Consider the following 20,074-nt stretch of genomic DNA (forward strand, 5'->3'; position numbering starts at 1 on the left):
GCGCCTGTTACAGGTGGCGGAGGGGATACCTCCGGCAGCGAGCGGCCATCGCTGGGGCACCGCCCGACCCCCCAGGCGGATTAGGGTTACCCGGGTACAGAGGGCACTGCCCGGGTGGACTGAATATTTCCCTCACACTCGTGGGATCAATTAAAAACTATGGAAAAAATACCTGTTGTGGAGCTGAAAGACGTTTTAAAAATTATTAAAAGCAAACGGACTGATTTAATTGATGACTTTGGCGAGGAACGAGGACACGATTGCGCGCGATCTGGGGAAAGAACGGCACGGTCTGCGGATACCACCAATCCGGAGGCGGCCGTCTTATCCGACGACGACATTAGCAGCTGCTCAAGTGCAGTTGACGAGCCCCGCAAGGGGAAAGGGACGGGTGGGTCAACCTTGGACCCGAAATCGCCGGTGCTTAGCGGCAAGCACCGGTGGTCGAAGGAGCAGGTGCCTCCCAGAACATACAGGGCCACGGCTGGAGGCAGCTCGGAGAGCACGGCGAGAGGCCTGCGAGGGCAAATGGTAGGGGCGGCTGTGCCCGTCTCGGAAACGGAATCCGAATGTTCGGGGATGGATACAGCCGTCTCCTATTCGGACGGAGATCTGGCCGCTGGCGATAAGCGGCGCAAAAAACGGAGAGCCCCGGAGGCGGGAAGCAGTGATGAGTCGGGAGCGGGCTCATCCATCGCTGCGGCTACTCCAAACCGTGCAGCCAAGCGCGGCAGGGGAAGGCCGCCCACCACCGGGCATTACGTTGGTCTGGCCAAGGCGAAGGAGGCCTTGGTCAATGCCCGAAGAGCGGAGCTCGAACTCCTGGACGAATCGGAGGTCCTCGAGTCGACCAGGGAGCTTGCGGGAGTGCCTGCGGACTGCCTTGAGAGACGGGTGGAGAGCGGCGTCAAGGTCATCCTTGACGTTGCTCGCAAATCCAAGAATCTCAAGGGCACGTTCGTGAACGCCCTGAAGAAAGCCGCCACGCAGATAGAACAGGCTGTGGCGGCTTTAACGGAGAGGACCTCCGATGAGGAAGTCCGGGTTCTGCGTTCTGAGAACGTAGAACTGCGGAGAAGGGTGGAGAGCCTCAGCGAGGAGATGATCAAGCTCCGCGAGGACCTTGCGCGTCTCTCCGCTGAGAACTCCCGCGCCAAGGCGCCTGCACCCCAGGAGGAGGGAAGGAGTGAGGCGGACCAGCGGTCGGCCATACTGTCCGACATCGATCGTATGATCGACATCAAGCTGGCCAGGCTGGAAAACCGCCTCCTCCCACCGTCGGCGTTCCGTCCGCCGCTGCAAGCGGACCTGAAGAAGCCTGCTCCGCAGGCAAAGGGAGCTCAGCCACAGGCTACAAAGGCAGCCAAACCCCCACCTGCCAAAGCGCCTGCCGCCAAGACAGCCAAAAAGGCTGCCCCAGCAGCAGACCTTCCCACCCCAGCGCCCACACGTGGCGAAGCGACTCCCTTGCAGGGATCGCAGCCACCTGCGGAGACGTGGAGCGAGGTGGTGCGGAAAGGTAAAAAGGGGAAGAAGAAGGCGCGCAAAGCCGATGCCACTCTCACAGCCCAGACTGCGCCCAGCAAGCCTCCGGCGAGCCATGTAGGCACTACAAGGCCGCGCGGAAAGGCAAAGCCTAAAAAGGCGAGAGGCAGTGAAGAGGCAAAGGCTCTGCGCCCTCCTAGGTCGGCTGTAGTCACCCTGACCTTGCGTCCGGAGACGATCGCCGAGGGAGTAACGTATGCCCAGGTGCTCACCAGGGCGAAGATGGGAGTGAACCTCAGACAGCTGGGAATAGACGGCCTGCGCTTCCGTCTGGCTGCCACCGGGGCTCGAGTGCTCGAGATCCCCGGAAAGGAGAGCGCGGACAAGGCCGAACTCCTTGCAGCGAAGCTGAAAGAGGTCCTCCCAGAAACCGTCAAGGTGGCTTGCCCGGTGAGATGTACCGACGTGGTTGTCTCCGGGCTTGACGACTCGGCGACTGCGGAGAGCATCACGGCTGCCGTGGCCGAGGTCGGAAAATGCTCTCCGGAGCATGTCAAGGTCGGCCCTATCCGGGTTGGAGTGTTTGGCGTGGGCAGCGCGCTAGTCGAGTGCCCTATCGGGGCTGCCAAAACGGTGCTGGAACGCGGGCGACTCCTGATCGGCTGGAGTTCAGCTCGGGTGCGTGCACTGGGGCCTAGGCCAATGAAGTGCTTCAAGTGCTTCGAGATTGGGCATACTGGGCTCCAGTGCAACTCGCAGGTCGACCGAAGCCGGAACTGCTTCCGGTGCGGGCAGGAAGGTCACATGGCGTCGTCATGTACCGGCGACCTCCACTGCCCCGTTTGCAAGGCTGCAGGGAAACCTGCAAACCATGCAACCGGGGGTCGGAAGTGCGCACGGCCGAAGAAGGGCAGAAAAGGGACTGCCAAGATTCCAGTCCCTGGCCAAGCACCGAGGCAGCCATCGCAGGAAGCGATGACGACCGGCCAGTAATGGCAGGCCGCAGGGAGGAGTGCGCTCGACACAGCCTGCTGCGAAGATGGAGGCAGCGGCTGTCAGAGCAGCCAAACACGCCGGGGGTCCGTCCGGCGTGGGTGTAACAACGTGCCGTTGAGTGGTTGGCAGCGGCCTCCTGCTGCCACCCATAGTCAACGCTGTGGTTGGCGGCAGGGGAACGCTGATTGTGATGGTCTCCTTCCGTGAGGACGTGGTGGCGCGGAAGGAGGCAACAGAGCGGACCCGAGGGGACGTCCCCCTCTCGGATCCTATCCGACGTTGGCAAACTGGGCGGAGAAGGGGGGTAATGCTCGCCGACTCTTGCCCGGTCAACAAGCCCTCGGGCGGCGGAAGCGGGGAAATTCCGTCGCCCGAATCCATCAAGGGCTCACGGAGGATGTGGTCTGTCGTGTGTTCCGGCAGACCACATAAAAGCGGAGGTCAGGGTGGACTGCACTCCTCCCACCCTGAACCCTGGGAGCGTCCGTTCCGGACGGCGCCGGCGGGTGCACGGAAGAGTGTGTAAACGTCCCCGCACACCCGCCAATAGGCGGAGGCTGCTGAACACCGAGGAGTTTTAGTGAGTAGGAGTCTCACATAACCCAGTCGCTTTCCCCGGGCGGCTGGGTATCCATGATGGATTTCTCCTCGTTAAAAAAAAAAAAAAAAAAAGGTTAGGTTAGGTTCCCCCCCCAATGGATTCTCGCCTTGTCGTGGCGGGGGGGCTCAGTAGCTGCATCGGCGGGTGCCGCTTTAGCCCAACGATGCAGTGAAGCTAAGAAGAATCCAGCGCGGCGGTGGCAAAGTCCACCGCTGCGCAACCCGTAACCCTTAGCGCTTTGTGGTGGGGCGCCAAAGGGTCGGGGGCCGCCTCCACATCAGTGGAGGGGGCCGCGAGGAGACAACCTCTGTAAAAAACCGCCGGGAGGAGGCGTTTCGCCTTGCGCGCGGCGGTCGTTCGTATTGCACGGCGGCCGTCGGGCCACCCGCAACCCTCGGTATTCCGAGGCGTGGGGGCCGCTCCCACACAAGTGGGGGGGGCCGCGAGGAGACAACCTCTTTAAAAAATCCAACCCGGAGGAGGAGGCGCGTGGCGCCGTCGGTGACGGGTTCGGCGGCCATGAATACATGCCCGTCGGACAGGCTTCGGCCACCGTCGCCAAACTTGTTATCCTGGTCAGGTGTCGTGGACATGTCTCGCGGCCTACCAGGACCAAGGGGCTTGCCTTGGTCGGCCGGCCCAAGAGGAGCCAACCTCAATAAAAAACCCCCAAAGTCCCGGCGTTGAGGTGCCTTCGGGCCTTCGCGCGGCGTCGGGGCGCCGGAAGGTGGCGGAGGGGGTATTCTCCGCCAGCTAGCGACCAACCCTGGGGCACCTCCCGCACCCCAGCGGTATTAGGGTTATCCGGGTACAGGGGGCACTGCCCGGATGGACCACCCTTTCCCCCATACTCGTGGGTCTAAAAATGGAATTTTATAAAAACAAAAAAGACGTTATGGAGGAGCAAGACGAAGCGAAAGGGAGAGACGAAGGAAAGGGAGTAAGGATTTTGCGTGCTCAGGCACAGTTGACTACTGGCCGTGAAGCGGACATCAAGTCCGCGGGGCATTCTGTGGCGCGACCGGGAACCACCACCCCGGAAGCGGCACGATGCCCTGGTCTAGGCGCTTGCGCCACCCGTCCCTGTGAAGGGACAGAAGAGGGAGGAGACGACTCCGAGAGGCAGATCCCAAGCGGCAGGGATCTGGCACTCGGAATCGAGAAAGAACGCCGGCTGAGCGTGGTACTGTCACGATGCGACTCACCCGTCACCACGAGAGCGGCTAGCCAGGGGGAGGAGTCAATGGACTCAGACTCCTCCTGTGCAAGCATGGTGACGGTCACGTCAGAGAGGTCCGACCTAAGGAGACCGTTCCTTAAAAGGAACCGGTCGGACCCCGAGCTGGAGGACGACTCAGGCGAATCTGTTGGGTCGCCCCTCAAAGGGGCGGCTCACAAGTCGAAGAGGGGTAGAGGACGCCCGGTGTCAACTGGGATGTATGTCGGTCTGGCCGCAGCCAGGGCGGCATACAACCAAGAACTTGCCGAAAGCATTCGGCTTAGTGCCGAGGCGGAAGTCGCTGGAGTGGCAAGAGGCGTGAGGGAGGCTAGGGCCTCTCTACAGCCCAGCCCCCAAATGGAGTCTCAGTCTCCGGAGGAGGCAGAGAAGACGAGCGCCGCCCTCACTGGCATCGTCAAGGCCTCGCTGGAGACCATTCTGATGGTCGCCAGCAAATCGTCCCAACTAAAAGGGACTTACGTCCGGGCCTTAAAGGAGGCAGCGAAGGGGATCGAGGAAGCGGTGTCCCTCATTAGATCCCGGAACGCTTCGGAGGAGATCCTGCGCTTGGAGACCGCCAACGCGCAACTGGCGAAGGAAGTGGCTGTCCTGCGCCGCGATCTGCAGGAGTTGCGGCAGCGACCGGCCCAGTCTCAGGAGCAAAGTCTCCGGCAGCTGCTGGAGGAGTCGGCCCGTGCGAATGCCGAAATGTTCGGCAATATGTTGAATGCACGGATGGCCGGCATCGAGGGCCGACTCCTTCCAGAGACTCGCGTGCGGCCCCCACTTGCAGCGGACGCCAAAGCTGCCAGGGCAGACCCCGCTCACAAAGAGCCAGCGGGGGCCCCGGTAGCGTCCACCAGCAGTGATGGCGCTCCTGCGACTGGGTCTAGCCTGGGCCAGCGGCCCAAGAAGGCTAGTAAGGAGGCAGCCAAGAAAACTGGCAATAGCGGCCAGGCTCCTGCGGATCCCCCCCTCGTGGGGAAAAAGGCCAAAAAAGGCAAAAAGAAGAAGAGCCTGGCGGCTAAGGAGGCTGCAGAGGCGCGAACTCCGACTGCTTCTGCCCCAACGGCGGAGCAGTGGTCCACCGTTGTTGGCCGTAAGGCAAAAAGCAAGGCGGCCAAAGCGCAGAAAGAGGCACAAAAGCCTCGGCCCACGGCCCCGAAGAAGGCTGTCCTCCGGACACCCAGAACAGCGGCGGTGACGCTGACCCTGGTGCCCGGAGTGGAGGAGAGGGGCGTTACGTACGCCTCTATCCTCTCCGATGCCAAGCAGCGCGTCTCCCTCACGGACCTGGGGATAAACAACGTGAGGTTCCGTAGAGCAGCCACGGGCGCGCGCTTGCTTGAGATCGGAGGGGAGGACTCGGCGGCGAAGGCGGATGCGCTCGCCAAGAAGCTGCGAGAAGCTCTCAGCCCTGACGCGGTAAGAGTCGTCCGCCCAGTGAAATGCGCGGAGATCCGCGTCACTGGGCTGGACGACTCGGCCGACGCCATCGAGGTGGTTGATGCGGTGGCCAGGGAAGGCGGATGCTCGGCCGATGACATCAAACATGGCCGGATAGTCGTCGGCCCGAGAGGAGACGGCTCACTGTGGCTCAGTTGCCCGGTCGCGGCCGCCAAGAAGGTGACCGACTCCGGCCGGGTACTGGTCGGGTGGACCTCTGCGAGAGTGAGGCTCCTGGGCTCCAGACCGACACGGTGCTACCGTTGTCTGGAGCCTGGGCATCTGGGAGTCAAGTGCTCTTGCGAGGTCGACCGAAGCAAGCTGTGCTTCCGGTGTGGCCAGCCGGGCCACAAGGCGCAGGATTGTGTGGCCGAGCCCCACTGCCCCGTCTGTGCGGCGGCAGACAAACCGGCGGCTCATTCTGTCGGCGGTGGCGGATGCATTTCCGCCGCCAAAAAGCCGATGGCTAAGGCCCCGAAGAAGGACAAAAAGAAGCCCAAGGCCAAGAAGGCCAGGGGAGAGCGGATGGACACCAATTCGTAAATGGAACCCATCCGCTTCCTCCAGACCAATGTCAACCACTCCGCCAGGGCACAGGACCTTCTGGCCCAGACCATCGCGGAGTGGAAGATAAACGTGGCGGTGGTCTCTGAACCATATGCGGTTCCCAATCGGGACGATTGGGCGAGTGACCACACCAGCTCGGTGGCCATCTTCGCCCCTACCTCCGGTGGCTCCCCTCCCCTCGATAAAGTAGCGAAGGGCAGGGGATGCATTCGGGCAGTCTCTGGCGGGATAGCTATCGTGGGAATTTACTTCCCACCTAGCTGGAGCCTCGCCCAATTTGAACAGGCTCTCGCAGGAGTCAGCGCGCTGATCGCGCAAGTCTCCTCCCTCCCCGTGATCGTCGCGGGGGACTTCAATGCCAAATCCACGGCTTGGGGATCACCCGCGACGGACGCGAAAGGAGAGGAATTGGAGGACTGGGCGGCGACCCAGGGCCTAGAAGTCCTCAACCAAGGCGCAGAGGACACTTGTGTCCGACAGCAGGGGGGGTCCATCGTAGACATCACGTTTGCGACCCCCTCCCTGGCTCGGAGAGTCCGAAGGTGGAGGGTGGAGGTAGACGTGGAGACACTGTCGGATCACCGGTACATCCGGTTCGATGTCTCCACGTCTGCCGCCACAACAGCACCAACGATCCGCCCCTCTGCGGAGGATGGCCCTCGGTGGGTGCTTGGGCGGCTCGATCGTGAGCTGGCGGAGGAAGCCGCCATCGTGGAGAGCTGGGTGGTGGACACCGACCCTCCCGATGACATCGACGCGGGAGCGGGGCTGCTCGGCGCATCGCTTGCGAACATCTGCGATGCGTCGATGCCCAGAGCTAGACCGCTCCCCCCACGCAGGCAAGTGTATTGGTGGCGCGCAGAGCTGCGCCAGTTACGCCAGGTGTGCGTAACAGCTCGGCGCCGATACACGCGCTGCAGGAGGCGTCGCATCCGCGACAGGCCTCTGGAGGATGCCTTGTACGCACAGTACAGGACCGCCTGTAGTGCCCTCCAGACGGCCATAGCGCGGGCCAAACAGGAGTCCTGGGAGGATTGGCTTGCCATCCTAGACCGGGACCCCTGGGGCAGACCATATCGGGCAGTGAGGCGGAAGCTCCGGCCCTGGGCTCCGCCACTCACCACGACTCTCGAACCCCAGTTGGTTGAGTCCGCCGTGGGAGCTAGAGGCGCGAGTTCTCGCGGCAGTGTACAGGCGGCGCGCTGACGCCAACTCCAACGGCGATCTCCCGCCTCCTCGGGAGGTAGCACAATGGAGGGAGGAGGCCCGCACTATTCTCTTCCAGCAATGGAAGGAGGAGCTGGAGACCCCGGATGCCAGCCGGGATTTGGTTGCGGCAATCCGACCCGTTCTGCGGGATTGGATTGAGTGCCCAGGCGCTCCCACCTACCACCTCACGCAGCTCCTCACCGGGCACGGGTGCTTCGGTGAGTATCTGTTTGGGGTGGTTGGCAGGGAACCCACCGCAGACTGCCATCACTGCGTGGGCAACACCGTGGACACGGCACGGCACACCCGCGAGGAGTGCCCCGCTTGGGCGGTCCCTCGCGCTGCCTTGTCTGCGGTGATAGGGGCGGACCTCTCACTGCCCGCCATGATCATGGCCATGGTGGGCAGTGAAACGGCCTGGAATGCGGTCGTCACCTTCTCAGACGCAGTGTTGTCTGAGAAGGAAGCGGCGGAGCGAGAGCGGGAGAACTCCGCTGACTCACTCCCGATGCGCCGCAGACGACCAGGAAGGCGGCGCCTGGCGCACCTGGTCACTATTGACCGTGCGCCGCCTTGACGGGGACCTGTGGGCGGTGGTCGGGGGACCGCCGTCCACAACATAGGTCCCGTGCCGTAGGGCTCCCCAGTGTTCCGGGGCAGCCCTCGGCGGAGGGGGAGGCGCTAGACGCGCTCCCATGGGCGTTGGGCCCGTATGGGCATCCGCCGGCGGGGACGCGGTTGTGTGCAGCTGCGTTCCCGTGTCCTCGCCACATGGCGGCAAGGAGGAACACCGTTGGTTTTTAGTGGGTATACCGGGTGGCGACACCCGGGGAGTCCCACATAACCACGTCGTCCCCCCGGGCGGCGTGGTATGCGTAACGCATTTTCCAACGTAAAAAAAAAAAAAAAAAAAAAAAAAAAAAAAAAAAAAAAAAAAAAAAAAAAAAAGGTTAGGTTAGGTTAGGTTAGGTTAGGTTAGGTTAGGTTAGGTTAGGTTAGGTTAGGTTAGGTTAGGTTAGGTTAGGTTCCCGTGTGGAGTTGCTGATCTCCCATCGGGCGCGTCCCCAGGTGGCGGATAGGGGAATGCCCCCCCAGATATGGGGGGGTACCGGCTTCGGCCGGCGCGGACCAAAACAGCGTGGTGGAGTCACCCTTGCTCGTGGCCCTCTGCAGGGACGAGGTGGTGCGCAGAGTGGACACAGGAGGGTGACCATCCGACGGCGTCTCTGGCTTCGGCCAGACGACAGGGGCTTCGGCTCCACCGTTGGCAGGGGCGGCGGGTCCGGCAGCAATGCCGGGCAATGGCTTCGGCCACCGTCGGCCCGACCCGTAGCCCAGACGCAACGCTGTCTGGAGCGGGGGCCGCCTTCGCACTGAGCGGAGGGGGCCGCGAGGAAGACAACCTCTGTAAAAAATTACCGCAAGCTTAAGTTGGTGGTGTCCGGCGATGGGCTGGATGGTCTGACGGTCAGGCCGCTAGGACTACCCTGGGGAGACAACCCCAGTAAATAAAACCGTCCCAGATGTACTGGACCATGGAAGCGCTCAAAAATTCAACTACCCACGCTGGCAGCCGGGAAACCGGTGAATCCAGCTTAAGGCCCCCAATCGTATGTGGGGGGGGCTGCGATCGCTCCGTAGGCTCCGATAGCCTTCGTAAATCCCCGACTCAAAGGGTAGACTTCTACCCGGCGTTCGACGCCACTACTACCGGACAAGACTCGCGCGCGCCAACACCATCCGCACTTCCCGAAGTGCGGGTGGTGCTGGAGCGCATCCCCACACCGATTTCGAAGTCAGCACCTAATGCTGAAGGAGCTGCTCCTGGGCCTAGTGCTCAGTCAGAGCAGCCAAGGTCACGTCCTTACTCCGCTTCGTCCTCGGACGAAGTGAGTAGTCTAAGGACAGTGTGCTCGATGGAGAGTGTGACCTCCCTTCCGGAGGGCAAGCTGTGGCGAAAGCGGAAGACAGCTTCGCTTTCGGACCCGTCCTCTGACGATGGCAGCCAAGTGCCGGAAACAGCACGCGGCTCGCCCGTCCTCAGGGCTCGGGCCAAGAGGGGTAGGGGACGCCCTCCCACTACCGGCGAATACGTCGGCCTTGCGAAAGCCAAGGCCGAACATAACCGTGCCGTGCGCGAAGCGCTCAGGCTGCAAGCCGAGGAAGAAGTGGCCAAAGCGGCCAAGAGGACTTTCTACCTCCGACGGTCCAACCCATCGTCGGAGACGGAAACCCAGCTGATGGACTCAGGCTCAGAAGCCGTCTCGCTTACGGCTGCAGAGCTGCATGAGAAGGCGAAAGAGGCGATTGGCATCGTTCGCAACGTAGCTGTGAAATCGGGACAACTGAAGGGTACGTTCGTACGTGCCCTGAAGGATGCCGCACAGCTACTCCAAGAGTCTCTGTCTGCCCTGCATGCCACGTCTACCAGCGATGAAACGCGCAAGCTGCAGGAACAGAATGCTCGCCAACAGGCGAAACTTGACGCGCAGCAAAAGGAGATAGACGTGCTCCGTGGCGAGATGCGCCAGCTCAAGGCCTCTTTGAATCCAACTCAGAGAGTGCCGTCGCCTGCTCCCGAACCGCTTGCAGAGAGCCCGCAACCGGAGTCGGCGCCGAGAGCTGTGCGCTCCTTACCAGCAAGACGTGCGAATCCGCCGCCAGCCACGAGCAGTAGAGCCGTGTCTGATAAAGAGGAAGGCCTAGTCGCGCAGATCATAAGCCAAGTTGGCTTCATGATCGATGCGAAGCTGGCAGGCCTGGAGGACCGGCTCCTGCCTCCAAAAGTGACGCGTCCACCGCTGGCGGCGGATCGGAAAAACGCGCTCTCATACGCTGCTGCAGCGAAGGCGTCTGCTGCTGCAGCGAAGGCTCCCGCCACAACTGTGGCTAAGAAAGCGACTGCCACAGCGGCCACGGCCGCTAGCACCTCGCGTGCTGCCCCGTCTGCGGCCTTGCAAGGCCCGACTGCGGCGGCCAGTAGTTCGGCCTCTGCGCCTCCGAAAAAGAGGAAGACGCGAGGGGGGAGGAACAGGAAAAAGAAGGGAGGGACCAATGGCCAGAGTGGGGCCTGTCCCCCACCTTCAGGGCCTGCTGGCGCCGGCTGGACTGTTGTCGGCAAAGGTCGTAAGCAGAAGGTGGCCTCAGCCCAACCGCTGCAACGCCCCAAGGCGCCAAAGCTGCGTCCTCCGCGTTCGGCTGCGGTGGTTGTGCAGCTACAGCCAGCGGCAGCGGAGAGAGGAACAACATACGCGGATATCCTGAGAGAAGCCAAATCCAAGGTTGATATACAGAGCCTTGGTATCACGAGCCTCAGGATTCGCAAGGCAGCAACCGGCGCACGTGTGTTGGAAGTTGCGGGTGCTACAAGCACCGAGAAGGCCGACTCCTTAGCCACAAAGTTGAGAGAGTCGATGAGCGGAGACGTTGTAAAAGTCTCCAGACCCACAAAGTGCGCAAACATGCGCATTGTGGGACTGGATGACTCCGTCTCCACTCAGGAGGTGGTGGAGGCAGTTGCCAAAGCCGGAGGATGCACGGCCGACACAATCAAGGCTGGCGCTATCCGCGAGGGTGCAGGCGGAATGGGTTCAATCCTGCTGAGCTGTCCCATAGCAGCCGCCAAAAAGGTGGCTGATGGCGGTCGCCTCTTGGTGGGCTGGACCTCCGCGCAGGTCAAGGTCCTGGAGCCACGTCCTATGCGGTGTTACAGATGCTTCGAGGTCGGTCATACTCATGCCCTGTGTGACTCCGAAGTGGATCGTAGCACTCAATGCTACCGATGTGGCCAAACCGGCCACCAATCTTCGGAGTGTTCTGCCACCCCGCACTGCACAGTGTGCGAGGCGGCGCGAAGACCGGCAGAGCACCGATTGGGCGGTTCAACATGTACTGCCCAATCCAGAAGTAGAAGGAAGAACCGCAATGGACCAAAGGTTCCCCCGCGTCCTTCCCCCCCGCAAGCTGCGGGACGAGCCGGTGAAGAGCACATGAGCATCAATTGATGGCTCTAAACGCTCTACAGGCCAACATCAACCACTCTGCCAGGGCTCAGGACCTGTTGATCCAGAGCATGGCAGAGTGGCTGATTGACGTGGCGATGGTTTCGGAGCCATACTCAGTCCCTCCTAGGGAGAACTGGGTTGGTGACCGGACCGGAATGGCGGCACTGGTTACACGGACTGGGGCGGGATTGCCTCCATTTGCGCACATTGTGCGGGGTGGGGGCTATGCTGCCGCTGTCCTAGGCGATGTCACACTGGTCAGCGTGTACTTCTCGCCAAACCGCAGCCTGTCCGACTTCGAGCAGTTCTTGCTTGAGGTCGGTGTGCTTGTGGGGCGGAGGCGCACTGTCCGTGTGATAGTCGCTGGCGACTTGAACGCCAAGTCGACGGCCTGGGGCTGCCCGGCGACAGATAGTCGTGGCGAGGCAGTTGAAGAGTGGGCGCTGACCGCCGGATTGACCGTTGTCAACCGTGGATCGGTGAACACGTGCGTGCGGCAACAGGGCGGCTCTATCGTGGACGTTACGTTCGCGGACGCTGCCCTGGCGCGCTGTGTTCAGAGCTGGGAAGTGCAGGAGGGCGTGGAGACGCTGTCGGACCACTTGTACATCCGATTCAGTGTGTCCACGCTCCCTGCTACCCCGACGAGCCCGATCCGAGCCCTGGAAGGCAACGGTCCCAAGTGGGCATTAAAGCGCCTCGATTATGACGCGCTGGAGGAGGCGGTCATCATAGAGGCGTGGCTCCATCCCGGGGTCTCTCAGGATGTCGAGACGGAAGCTGAGGCAATACAGGCGGCTATCGCAAGAGTTTGCGATGCCTGTATGCCGCGAGTCAGAGCGCTTCCTGGTCGGCGAGCGGTGTACTGGTGGTCCGCCGAACTCTCGCAGCTACGCGCGTCCTGCGTAGAGGCGAGGCGCCGGTACACCAGAAGCCGAAGACGTCGCATCCGAGACGAGGTGCTCACAGCACAGGCCGCCGATGCGTATAGAGAGGCCAAGAGGGCCCTGCAGGTGGCTATCGGTGAGGCCAAAGACTTGGCGGAACGAGAGATGCTGGAGTCTCTTGACGCCGATCCGTGGGGCAGGCCGTACAGGATGGTGAGGCGTAAGCTTCGCCCCTGGGCTCCCCCACTGACTCAGAGCCTCCAGCCGGAGCTTGTGAGCCAAGTCGTGTCGGCCCTGTTTCCGAACAGGCCTGAACACACGCCTCCACCGATGGCACTGCGCGGCGAGCCAGACGAAGACGCCACGAACAATGAGGCAGAGGTGCCCCCTGTGACCGAGGCAGAGCTGCGGGTGGCGGTACGCAGGCTTCAGGCCAAAAACACCGCCCCAGGCCCCGATGGTATTCCCGGCCGTGTGTGGGTTGCTGCCCTAAGGGCAGAGGACGCGTTAGAGCCATGGCTGAGGGCTCTTTTTACAGCTTGCCTGGCGAGGGGCCAGTTTCCGCACCGTTGGAAAACGGGGAAACTGGTCCTGATTAAAAAAGACGGTAGGCCGGCAGATGCACCGTCTGCTTATAGGCCCATAGTGCTGCTTGATGAGGCGAGTAAGCTCCTCGAGCGAGTTATCGCCGCTCGGATCATCGAGCACCTTGAGGATGTCGGTCCGGACTTGAGCGCATACCAGTTCGGTTTCCGCCGGGGCAGATCCACCATCGACGCTATTGCGCGGGTGAGGGCCCTAGCGGACGCCGCTGTAGCTCGGGGGGAGGTCGTCTTGGCGGTGTCTCTGGACATCGCCAACGCCTTCAACACCCTGCCCTGGAGCTGCATCCGGGAAGCGCTCAAGTACCACGAGGTGCCCCCGTACCTCCGCCGGTTGCTAGCGGCATACCTCTCCGTGAGGGCCGTGAGCTTCCCGGCGTCTGAGGGATGGCGAGAGTGGTCAGTGTCGTGCGGTGTTCCACAGGGTTCGGTCCTCGGCCCGCTCCTGTGGAACATTGGCTACGACTGGGTGCTGCGTGGAGCGAATCTCCGAGGGGTCGACGTAACTTGTTACGCCGACGATACCCTTGTGACGGCTCGAAGCAGCACCTACCGAGAGGCTGCCATTCTCGCTACGGCGGGCGTGGCTCACGTGGTGGGGAAAATAAGACAGCTGGGTCTTGAGGTGGCACTGTCCAAGTCGGAAGCCTTGTGCTTCCATGGGCCTCGAGCAGCGCCGCCAACTGGTGCGCACATAGTGGTGGGGGGAGTTTCCATCGGCGTCAAATCGACGATGCGTTACCTAGGCCTCGTCCTAGACAGCCGATGGAACTTCCGTGCGCACTTCACCGGCTTGGCGCCAAGACTGGTTGCTGCTGCTGGCGCGCTTAGCCGGCTGCTGCCAAACATTGGTGGACCAAAGGTGGGCTGCCGACGCCTGTACTGCGGGGTGGTCCGATCAATGGCCCTGTATGGCGCTCCCATATGGGTAGACGCTCTTAGCGCCCATAACAGGGCCCTCTTGAGGAGGCCTCAAAGAGCCATGGCCACAAGAGTGGTGAGGGGGTACCGTACCATCTCGTTCGAGGCTGCTTGCGCCTTGGCCGGTACCCCCCCATGGGAGTTGGACGCCACAGTTCTGGCCAGTGTTTACCAACACACGGCTCGAGCGCGTGCTGACGGTGGTGCGCCGTCTCCGGAGGAGATCTCGAGACTGAGACATAACGCTCGTCGAGATACCCTCCTGAGATGGCTGCAAACGTTGGAGTCGCCGAGCGCTGGTCACAGAACAGTGGGGGCGATACGACCCGTTCTAGACGAATGGGTCGATAGACGGTTCGGGGCGCTCTCTTTCCGCCTGACGCAGGTCCTGTCCGGGCATGGCTGCTTTGGCAGATACCTGTGCAGGGTCGCTGGAAGAGAGCCGACCCCAGTCTGCCACCATTGCGGCGCCGCCGAGGATACGGCGGACCATACTCTCGCCGCATGCCCAGAATGGGCTGAGTCGCGGACGCGACTCAGGTGCGTGGTGGGCCAGGATCTGTCGTTGCCTGCCGTGGTCTCGGCCATGGTCGGCAGCGAGAGGGCCTGGAGGGCGGTATACTCCTTCTGCGAGGACGTGGTGGCGCAGAAGGAGGCCGCCGAGAGGTCGCGGGAGGCCGATCCTGCGTCTGACCCGATCCGTCGGACTCGGGTGGGACGGAGGAGGTTGGCGCATGATCGGCGCGTCCCGTAAGTGGGGATGCTGGTGACGGATGCGGGGGGCGTCCGTCACCCGGCACTAAGTCCCCGTGTTGGTAGGCGCGCGTGTGTTCCGCGCGTCACTGACGATTAAGAGCACCACAGTGCTCACCGAGCCGGGTCCGTATGGACACCGCCTGGGAGTCGCGGATGTATGCGGGCGCGTCCCCGTGGCTCCCACTCAGGCGGCAAGATGAACACCGTTGGGTTTTAGTGGGTAGGCGGGATACTTGAGATCCCGGAGTCCCACATAACCCGTCGTCATCCCCATGGCGGCGGGTATGCGTAAATGCATTTCCCAACGTTAAAAAAAAAAAAAAAAAAAAAAAAAAAAATAAAAAAAAAAAAAAAAAAAAAAAAAAAAAAAAAAAGTTAAAAAAAAAAAAGGTTAGGTTAGGTTAGGTTAGGTTAGGTTAGGTTAGGTTAGGTTAGGTTCCCGTTATACGAACCCGGACTACATCGGAGGAAGTGCGGCGGTTGGAGACTGCCAACGCTAAGCTAGCGAGGGAGGTCGCCGACTTGCGTCGCGACCTTCAGGAGCTGCGGCAGCGTCCAACCCAGTCCTCGGAGCCTAGCCTCCGCCAGCTACTGGAGGAGACGGCCCGCGCCAATGCCGAGATGTTCGGCAATATGCTGAACGCTCGGCTGGCCGGCATCGAGGGCCGTCTCCTTCCCGAGCCCCGTATGAGGCCCCCGCTTGCAGCGGACGTCAGGACTGCCAGGGCAAACCCCGCTGCCAAAGAGCCAGCAGGGGCCCCGGTCGCCTCCACAAGCGGCAGTGGCCGCCCCTTGACAGGACCAGGCGCAGAACCAAAGCCTGTCAAAGAGGCTCCCACAAACAGCCAGGCCTCTTCTGCTCCCCCTTCTTCGGGAAAGAAGGGGAAAAGCAAGAAGAAAAGTCTGGCTGCACAGGAGGCAGCAGAGGCTCGGCGCCAGCCTGCCCCTGCACCAACGGCGGAGCCGTGGACCGCTGTTGTTGGCCGAAAGGCAAAAAACAAGGCGGCCAAAGCGGCCAAAGCGGCCAAAGAGCCGCTAAAGCCTCGGCCCACGGCCCAGAAGAGGGCAAAGCTCCGGACACCAAGAACGGCAGCGGTATCGCTGACCTTGGTGCCCGGAGTCGAGGAGAGAGGCGTAACATACGCCTCGATCCTCTCCGACGCCAAGCGGCGCGTCTCCCTCGCTGACCTCGGAATCAGCAACATGCGGTTCCGCAGGGCGGCGACGGGTGCGCGCCTGCTTGAGATCGGAGGGGAGGACTCGGCGGCGAAGGCGGACTCCCTCGCTAAGAAGCTGAGGGAGGTCCTCAGCCCGGAAGCGGTCAGGGTCGTCCGCCCAGTGAAGCGCGCGGAAATCCGCGTCACTGGGCTGGACGACTCAGCCGACGCCATTGAGGTGGCTGATGCTGTGGCCAAGGAAGGAGGGTGCGCGGTCGAAGACCTCAAGTATGGTCGAATCGTCGTTGGGCCGAGAGGTGATGGCTCCCTCTGGCTCAGCTGTCCTGTCGCGGCCGCCAGGAGGCTGTCCGACTCTGGCCGACTACTGGTCGGGTGGACGTCGGCCAGAGTAAGGCTCCTCGACTCCAGACCGGCACGGTGTTACCGCTGTCTGGAGCCCGGGCACCTCGGAGTCAAGTGCTCGTGCGAGGTTGACCGCAGCAAGCTCTGCTTCCGCTGCGGCCAACCCGACCACAAGGCGCGGGACTGCTTGGCCGAGCCCCACTGCCCCGTCTGTGAGACGGCAGGCAAGCCGGCGGCTCACCCCGTCGGCGGCAGCGGATGTATTTCTGCTGCCAAAAAGCCGGCAGTCAAAGGTCCGAAGACGGTTGCGCCTAAGCGAAAGGCGAAAAAGCGCAAGGCCAAGAGGGCCGGGGCGGAGCAGATGGACACCGTTCCATAAACGGACAGAGCTCCGCTCTAAAGGGGACCTGTGGACGGTGGTCGGGGGACCGCCGTCCACAATATAGGTCCCGTGCTGTAGGGCTGCCCAAGTGTTCCGGGCAGCCCTCGGCGGTGGGGGAGGCGCTTGATGCGCTCCCATAGGCGCTGGGCCCAAGAGGGCATCCGCCGGCGGGGACGCGGTTGTGTGCAGTTGCGTTCCCGTGTCCCCGCCACATGGCGGCGAGGAGGAACACCGTTGGGTTTTAGTGGGTATACCGGCTTTTCCGGGGAGTCCCACATAACCACGTCGTCCCCCCGGGCGGCGTGGTATGCGTAACGCATTTCCCAACGTTAAAAAAAAAAAAAAAAAAAAAAAGGTTAGGTTCCCGTGTGGAGTTGCTGATCTCCCATCGGGCGCGTCCCCAGGTGGCGGATAGGGGAATGCCCCCCCAGATATGGGGGGGTACCGGCTTCGGCCGGCGCGGACCAAAACAGCGTGGTGGAGTCGCTCTCGCTCGTGGCCCTCTGCAGGGACGAGGTGGTGCGCAGAGTGGACACAGGAGGGCGACTATCCGACGGCGTATCTGGCTTCGGCCAGATGACAGGGGCTTCGGCCCCACCGTTGGCAGGGGCGGCGGGTCCGGCAGCAATGCCGGGCAATGGCTTCGGCCACCGTCGGCCCGACCCGTAACCCAGACGCAATGCTGTCTGGAACGGGGGCCGCCTCCGCATTGAGCGGAGGGGGCCGCGAGGAAGACAACCTCTGAAAAAATCACCGAAAGCTCAAGTTTGTGGTGCCCGGCGAGGGGCTGTATGGTTTGGCGTTCCAGGCCGTGAGGGCACCCCAGGGAGCTCACCCTGGTTAATAAAAGAGACCGCCTGCTGAGGTACAGCAAATATGGAAAAAGCGTTCAAAGAATTAATTACCCACGCCGGTAGCCAGGAAACTGGTGAATCCGGTCTAAGGTCCCCAATCGTATGTGGGGGGGACTGCGACCGCTTCGTAGGCTCACCGAGCCTCCGTGAACCAAGGAGTAATAGGGTAGACTTCTACCCGGCGTTCAACGCCCAACCCGGATGCGACTCTCGCGCGTCAACACCATCTGCGCTTCCTGAAGCGCGGGTGGTGTTGGAGCGCCTACCAACACCTGACATGACCCCAGCACCCAGTGCTGATGACGCTGCTCCTGGGCCCAGCTCCCAGGCTGTGCAGCATCGGATCAGTCCTTGCCCCGCTTCGTCTTCGGACGAAGCGAGCAGTCTAAGGACTGTGTGCTCAATGGAGAGCGTGACCTCCCTTCCGGAGGGCAAGCTGTGGAGAAAGCGAAAGACAGCTTCGCTTTCAGACCCGTCCACTGGCGACGAGGGCCAAGTGTCGGGCACGGCACGCGGCTCGTCCGTCGTCAAGGCTCGGGCTAAGAGGGGTAGGGGACGTCCTCCCACTACCGGTGAGTACGTTGGCCTCGCCAAAGCCAAGGCCGAACACAATCGCGCTGTACGCGAAGCGCTCAGGCTTCAGGCTGAGCAAGAGGTGGCCCAAGCGGCCAAAAGAACTTTCTTCTTCCGACGCTCTAATCCGCCGTCGGAGACGGAGACTCCACGATTGGACTCGGGCTCAGAAGCCGCCGCACCGACGGCTGCAGAGCTCCATGAAAAGGCGAAAGAGGCAATCGGGATCATCCAGAATGTCGCTGTGAAATCGGGGCAACTGAAGGGCACGTATGTACGCGCCCTGAAGGATGCCGCACAGCTGATCCGAGAGACTCTGTCTGCCCTGCGCGCTACATCCACTAGCGATGAAACGCTCAAACTGCAGGAGCAGAACACTCGCCAACAGGCGAAACTAGATTCGCAGCAAAAGGAGATCGATATGCTCCGTGACGAGATGCGCAAACTCAAGGACTCTCTGAACGCTTCCCAGAGAATGCCTCCGCCCGCTCCTGAGCCGCTCGCAGAGAGCCCGTGCCCGGAACCGGCCCCGAGAGTTGTGCGCCCCAAACAGACGATGAGGACAAACCCGCCGCCGCCTGATGGCAGTCGAGCCGTGTCCGAAAAGGACGAGGACCTGGCCTCGCGGATCATTAGCCAAGTTGGCTTCATGATCAACGCGAGGCTAGCGGGTCTGGAGGACAGGCTCCTGCCTCCTAAGGTGATGCGTCCCCCGCTAGCGGCGGACCGGAAGAATGCGCTCTCCTACGCAGCTGCGGCCAGGACTCCTACTGCTCCAGAGGAGACCCATGCTGCTTTCGTAGGCAGGAAGACGACCGTCACTGCAGTTGGCACTACACGCGCCAATCCGCCAACGGCCTCACGGGGCCCAGTCGCGACTGCAAGTGGCACAACCTCCGTGACCCCCAAGAAGAAGAGGGGTTCCAGGGGGAGAAGAGGGAAGAGGGCAAGGAATAAAGGCCAAGATGAGGCCCAACCATTGCCTTCTGGGCCCGCCGGCGACGACTGGATAGTTGTTGGCCGAGGCGGGAAGAAGAAAGTGGCTTCTGCTCGACCGCCACAACGCCCCAAGGCGCCTAAGCTGCACCCACCGCGCACAGCTGCGGTGGTTGTGCAACTGCAGCCAGCGGCCGCGGAGAGTGGAACGAGCTACGCGGACATCCTGAGGGAGGCCAAGTCCAAAGTGGACTTGCAGGGCCTCGGCATCTCCAGCCTCAGGATCCGCAAGGCGGCAACCGGTGCGCGAGTGCTTGAGGTTGCGGGCGCTTCCAGCGCCGAGAAGGCAGACTCCTTGGCTGCGAAGCTGAAGGAGTCTATGAGCGGAGACGTCGTAAAAGTCTCCAGACCTACTAAATGCGCTGAGATGCGCATCGTGGGGCTGGATGACTCCGTCTCCGCTGAAGAGGTGGTAGAGGCAGTTGCCAAGGCTGGAGGCTGCACAGTCGAGAGCGTCAGGGCTGGGGTCATACGCGAAGGAGCAGGCGGTATGGGCTCAATCTTGATAAGCTGCCCCGTAACAGCTGCTAAAAAGGTGGCTCAAGGAGGTCGCCTCTTGGTGGGCTGGACTTCTGCTCAGGTGAGGGTGCTGGAGCCGCGTCCGCTGAGGTGCTTCCGGTGCCTCGAAGTCGGGCATACGCACGCCCTGTGCAAGTCCGAGGTGGACCGGAGCACTCAGTGCTTTCGATGCGGCCAAACCGGCCACCAGTCGTCGCAGTGTTCCGCTGCCCCGCATTGCACAGTGTGCGAGGCGGCGCGTAGACCGGCGGAACACCGATTGGGCAGCTCAACTTGTACTGCTCAATCCAAGAGCAAAAGGAAGGCACGCAGGGGCCCTCAGGCCCAGCCGCGACCTTCCCGCCCGCAAGCTGCGGGACGTGCCGGGGAACCGATGAGCACCAATTAATGGCCCTCAACGTTCTGCAAGCCAACATCAATCACTCTGCCAGAGCCCAGGATCTGTTGCTCCAGAGCATGGCAGAGTGGTTGATTGATGTGGTGTTTGTCTCAGAACCGTACTCGATTCCGTCCAGAGACAACTGGGTGGGAGACCGG

The 20,074-nt window shown here is 62.1% G+C and overlaps 3 protein-coding genes across 3 annotated transcripts; all 3 read left to right on the forward strand.

The window, feature by feature from the left end:
• The first annotated feature begins 3,977 nt into the window (after positions 1-3,977).
• Positions 3,978-6,290, forward strand: LOC126374652 (uncharacterized). Its single transcript, XM_050021343.1, has one exon. It carries the CDS (start codon positions 3,978-3,980, stop codon positions 6,288-6,290), a length of 2,313 nt encoding a protein of 770 aa, XP_049877300.1.
• Positions 6,291-9,058: 2,768 nt separating this feature from the next.
• LOC126374654 (uncharacterized) lies at positions 9,059-11,527 on the forward strand. The gene has a single exon (XM_050021344.1). It carries the CDS (start codon positions 9,059-9,061, stop codon positions 11,525-11,527), a length of 2,469 nt encoding a protein of 822 aa, XP_049877301.1.
• Positions 11,528-17,471: 5,944 nt separating this feature from the next.
• Positions 17,472-19,925, forward strand: LOC126374655 (uncharacterized). Its single transcript, XM_050021346.1, has one exon. The coding sequence runs from the start codon at positions 17,472-17,474 to the stop codon at positions 19,923-19,925; it is 2,454 nt and encodes an 817-aa protein (XP_049877303.1).
• Positions 19,926-20,074: the final 149 nt, after the last annotated feature.

Source organism: Pectinophora gossypiella, chromosome 17 (assembly GCF_024362695.1).
Source record: "Pectinophora gossypiella chromosome 17, ilPecGoss1.1, whole genome shotgun sequence".
Taxonomy (NCBI): domain Eukaryota; kingdom Metazoa; phylum Arthropoda; class Insecta; order Lepidoptera; family Gelechiidae; genus Pectinophora; species Pectinophora gossypiella.

Excerpts from the sequence above, each read along its gene's own strand:
- LOC126374654 (XM_050021344.1), top strand. The coding sequence starts at position 9,059 with ATGGAAGCGCTCAAAAATTCAACTACCCACGCTGGCAGCCGGGAAACC.
- LOC126374652 (XM_050021343.1), top strand. The coding sequence starts at position 3,978 with ATGGAGGAGCAAGACGAAGCGAAAGGGAGAGACGAAGGAAAGGGAGTA.
- LOC126374655 (XM_050021346.1), top strand. The coding sequence starts at position 17,472 with ATGGAAAAAGCGTTCAAAGAATTAATTACCCACGCCGGTAGCCAGGAA.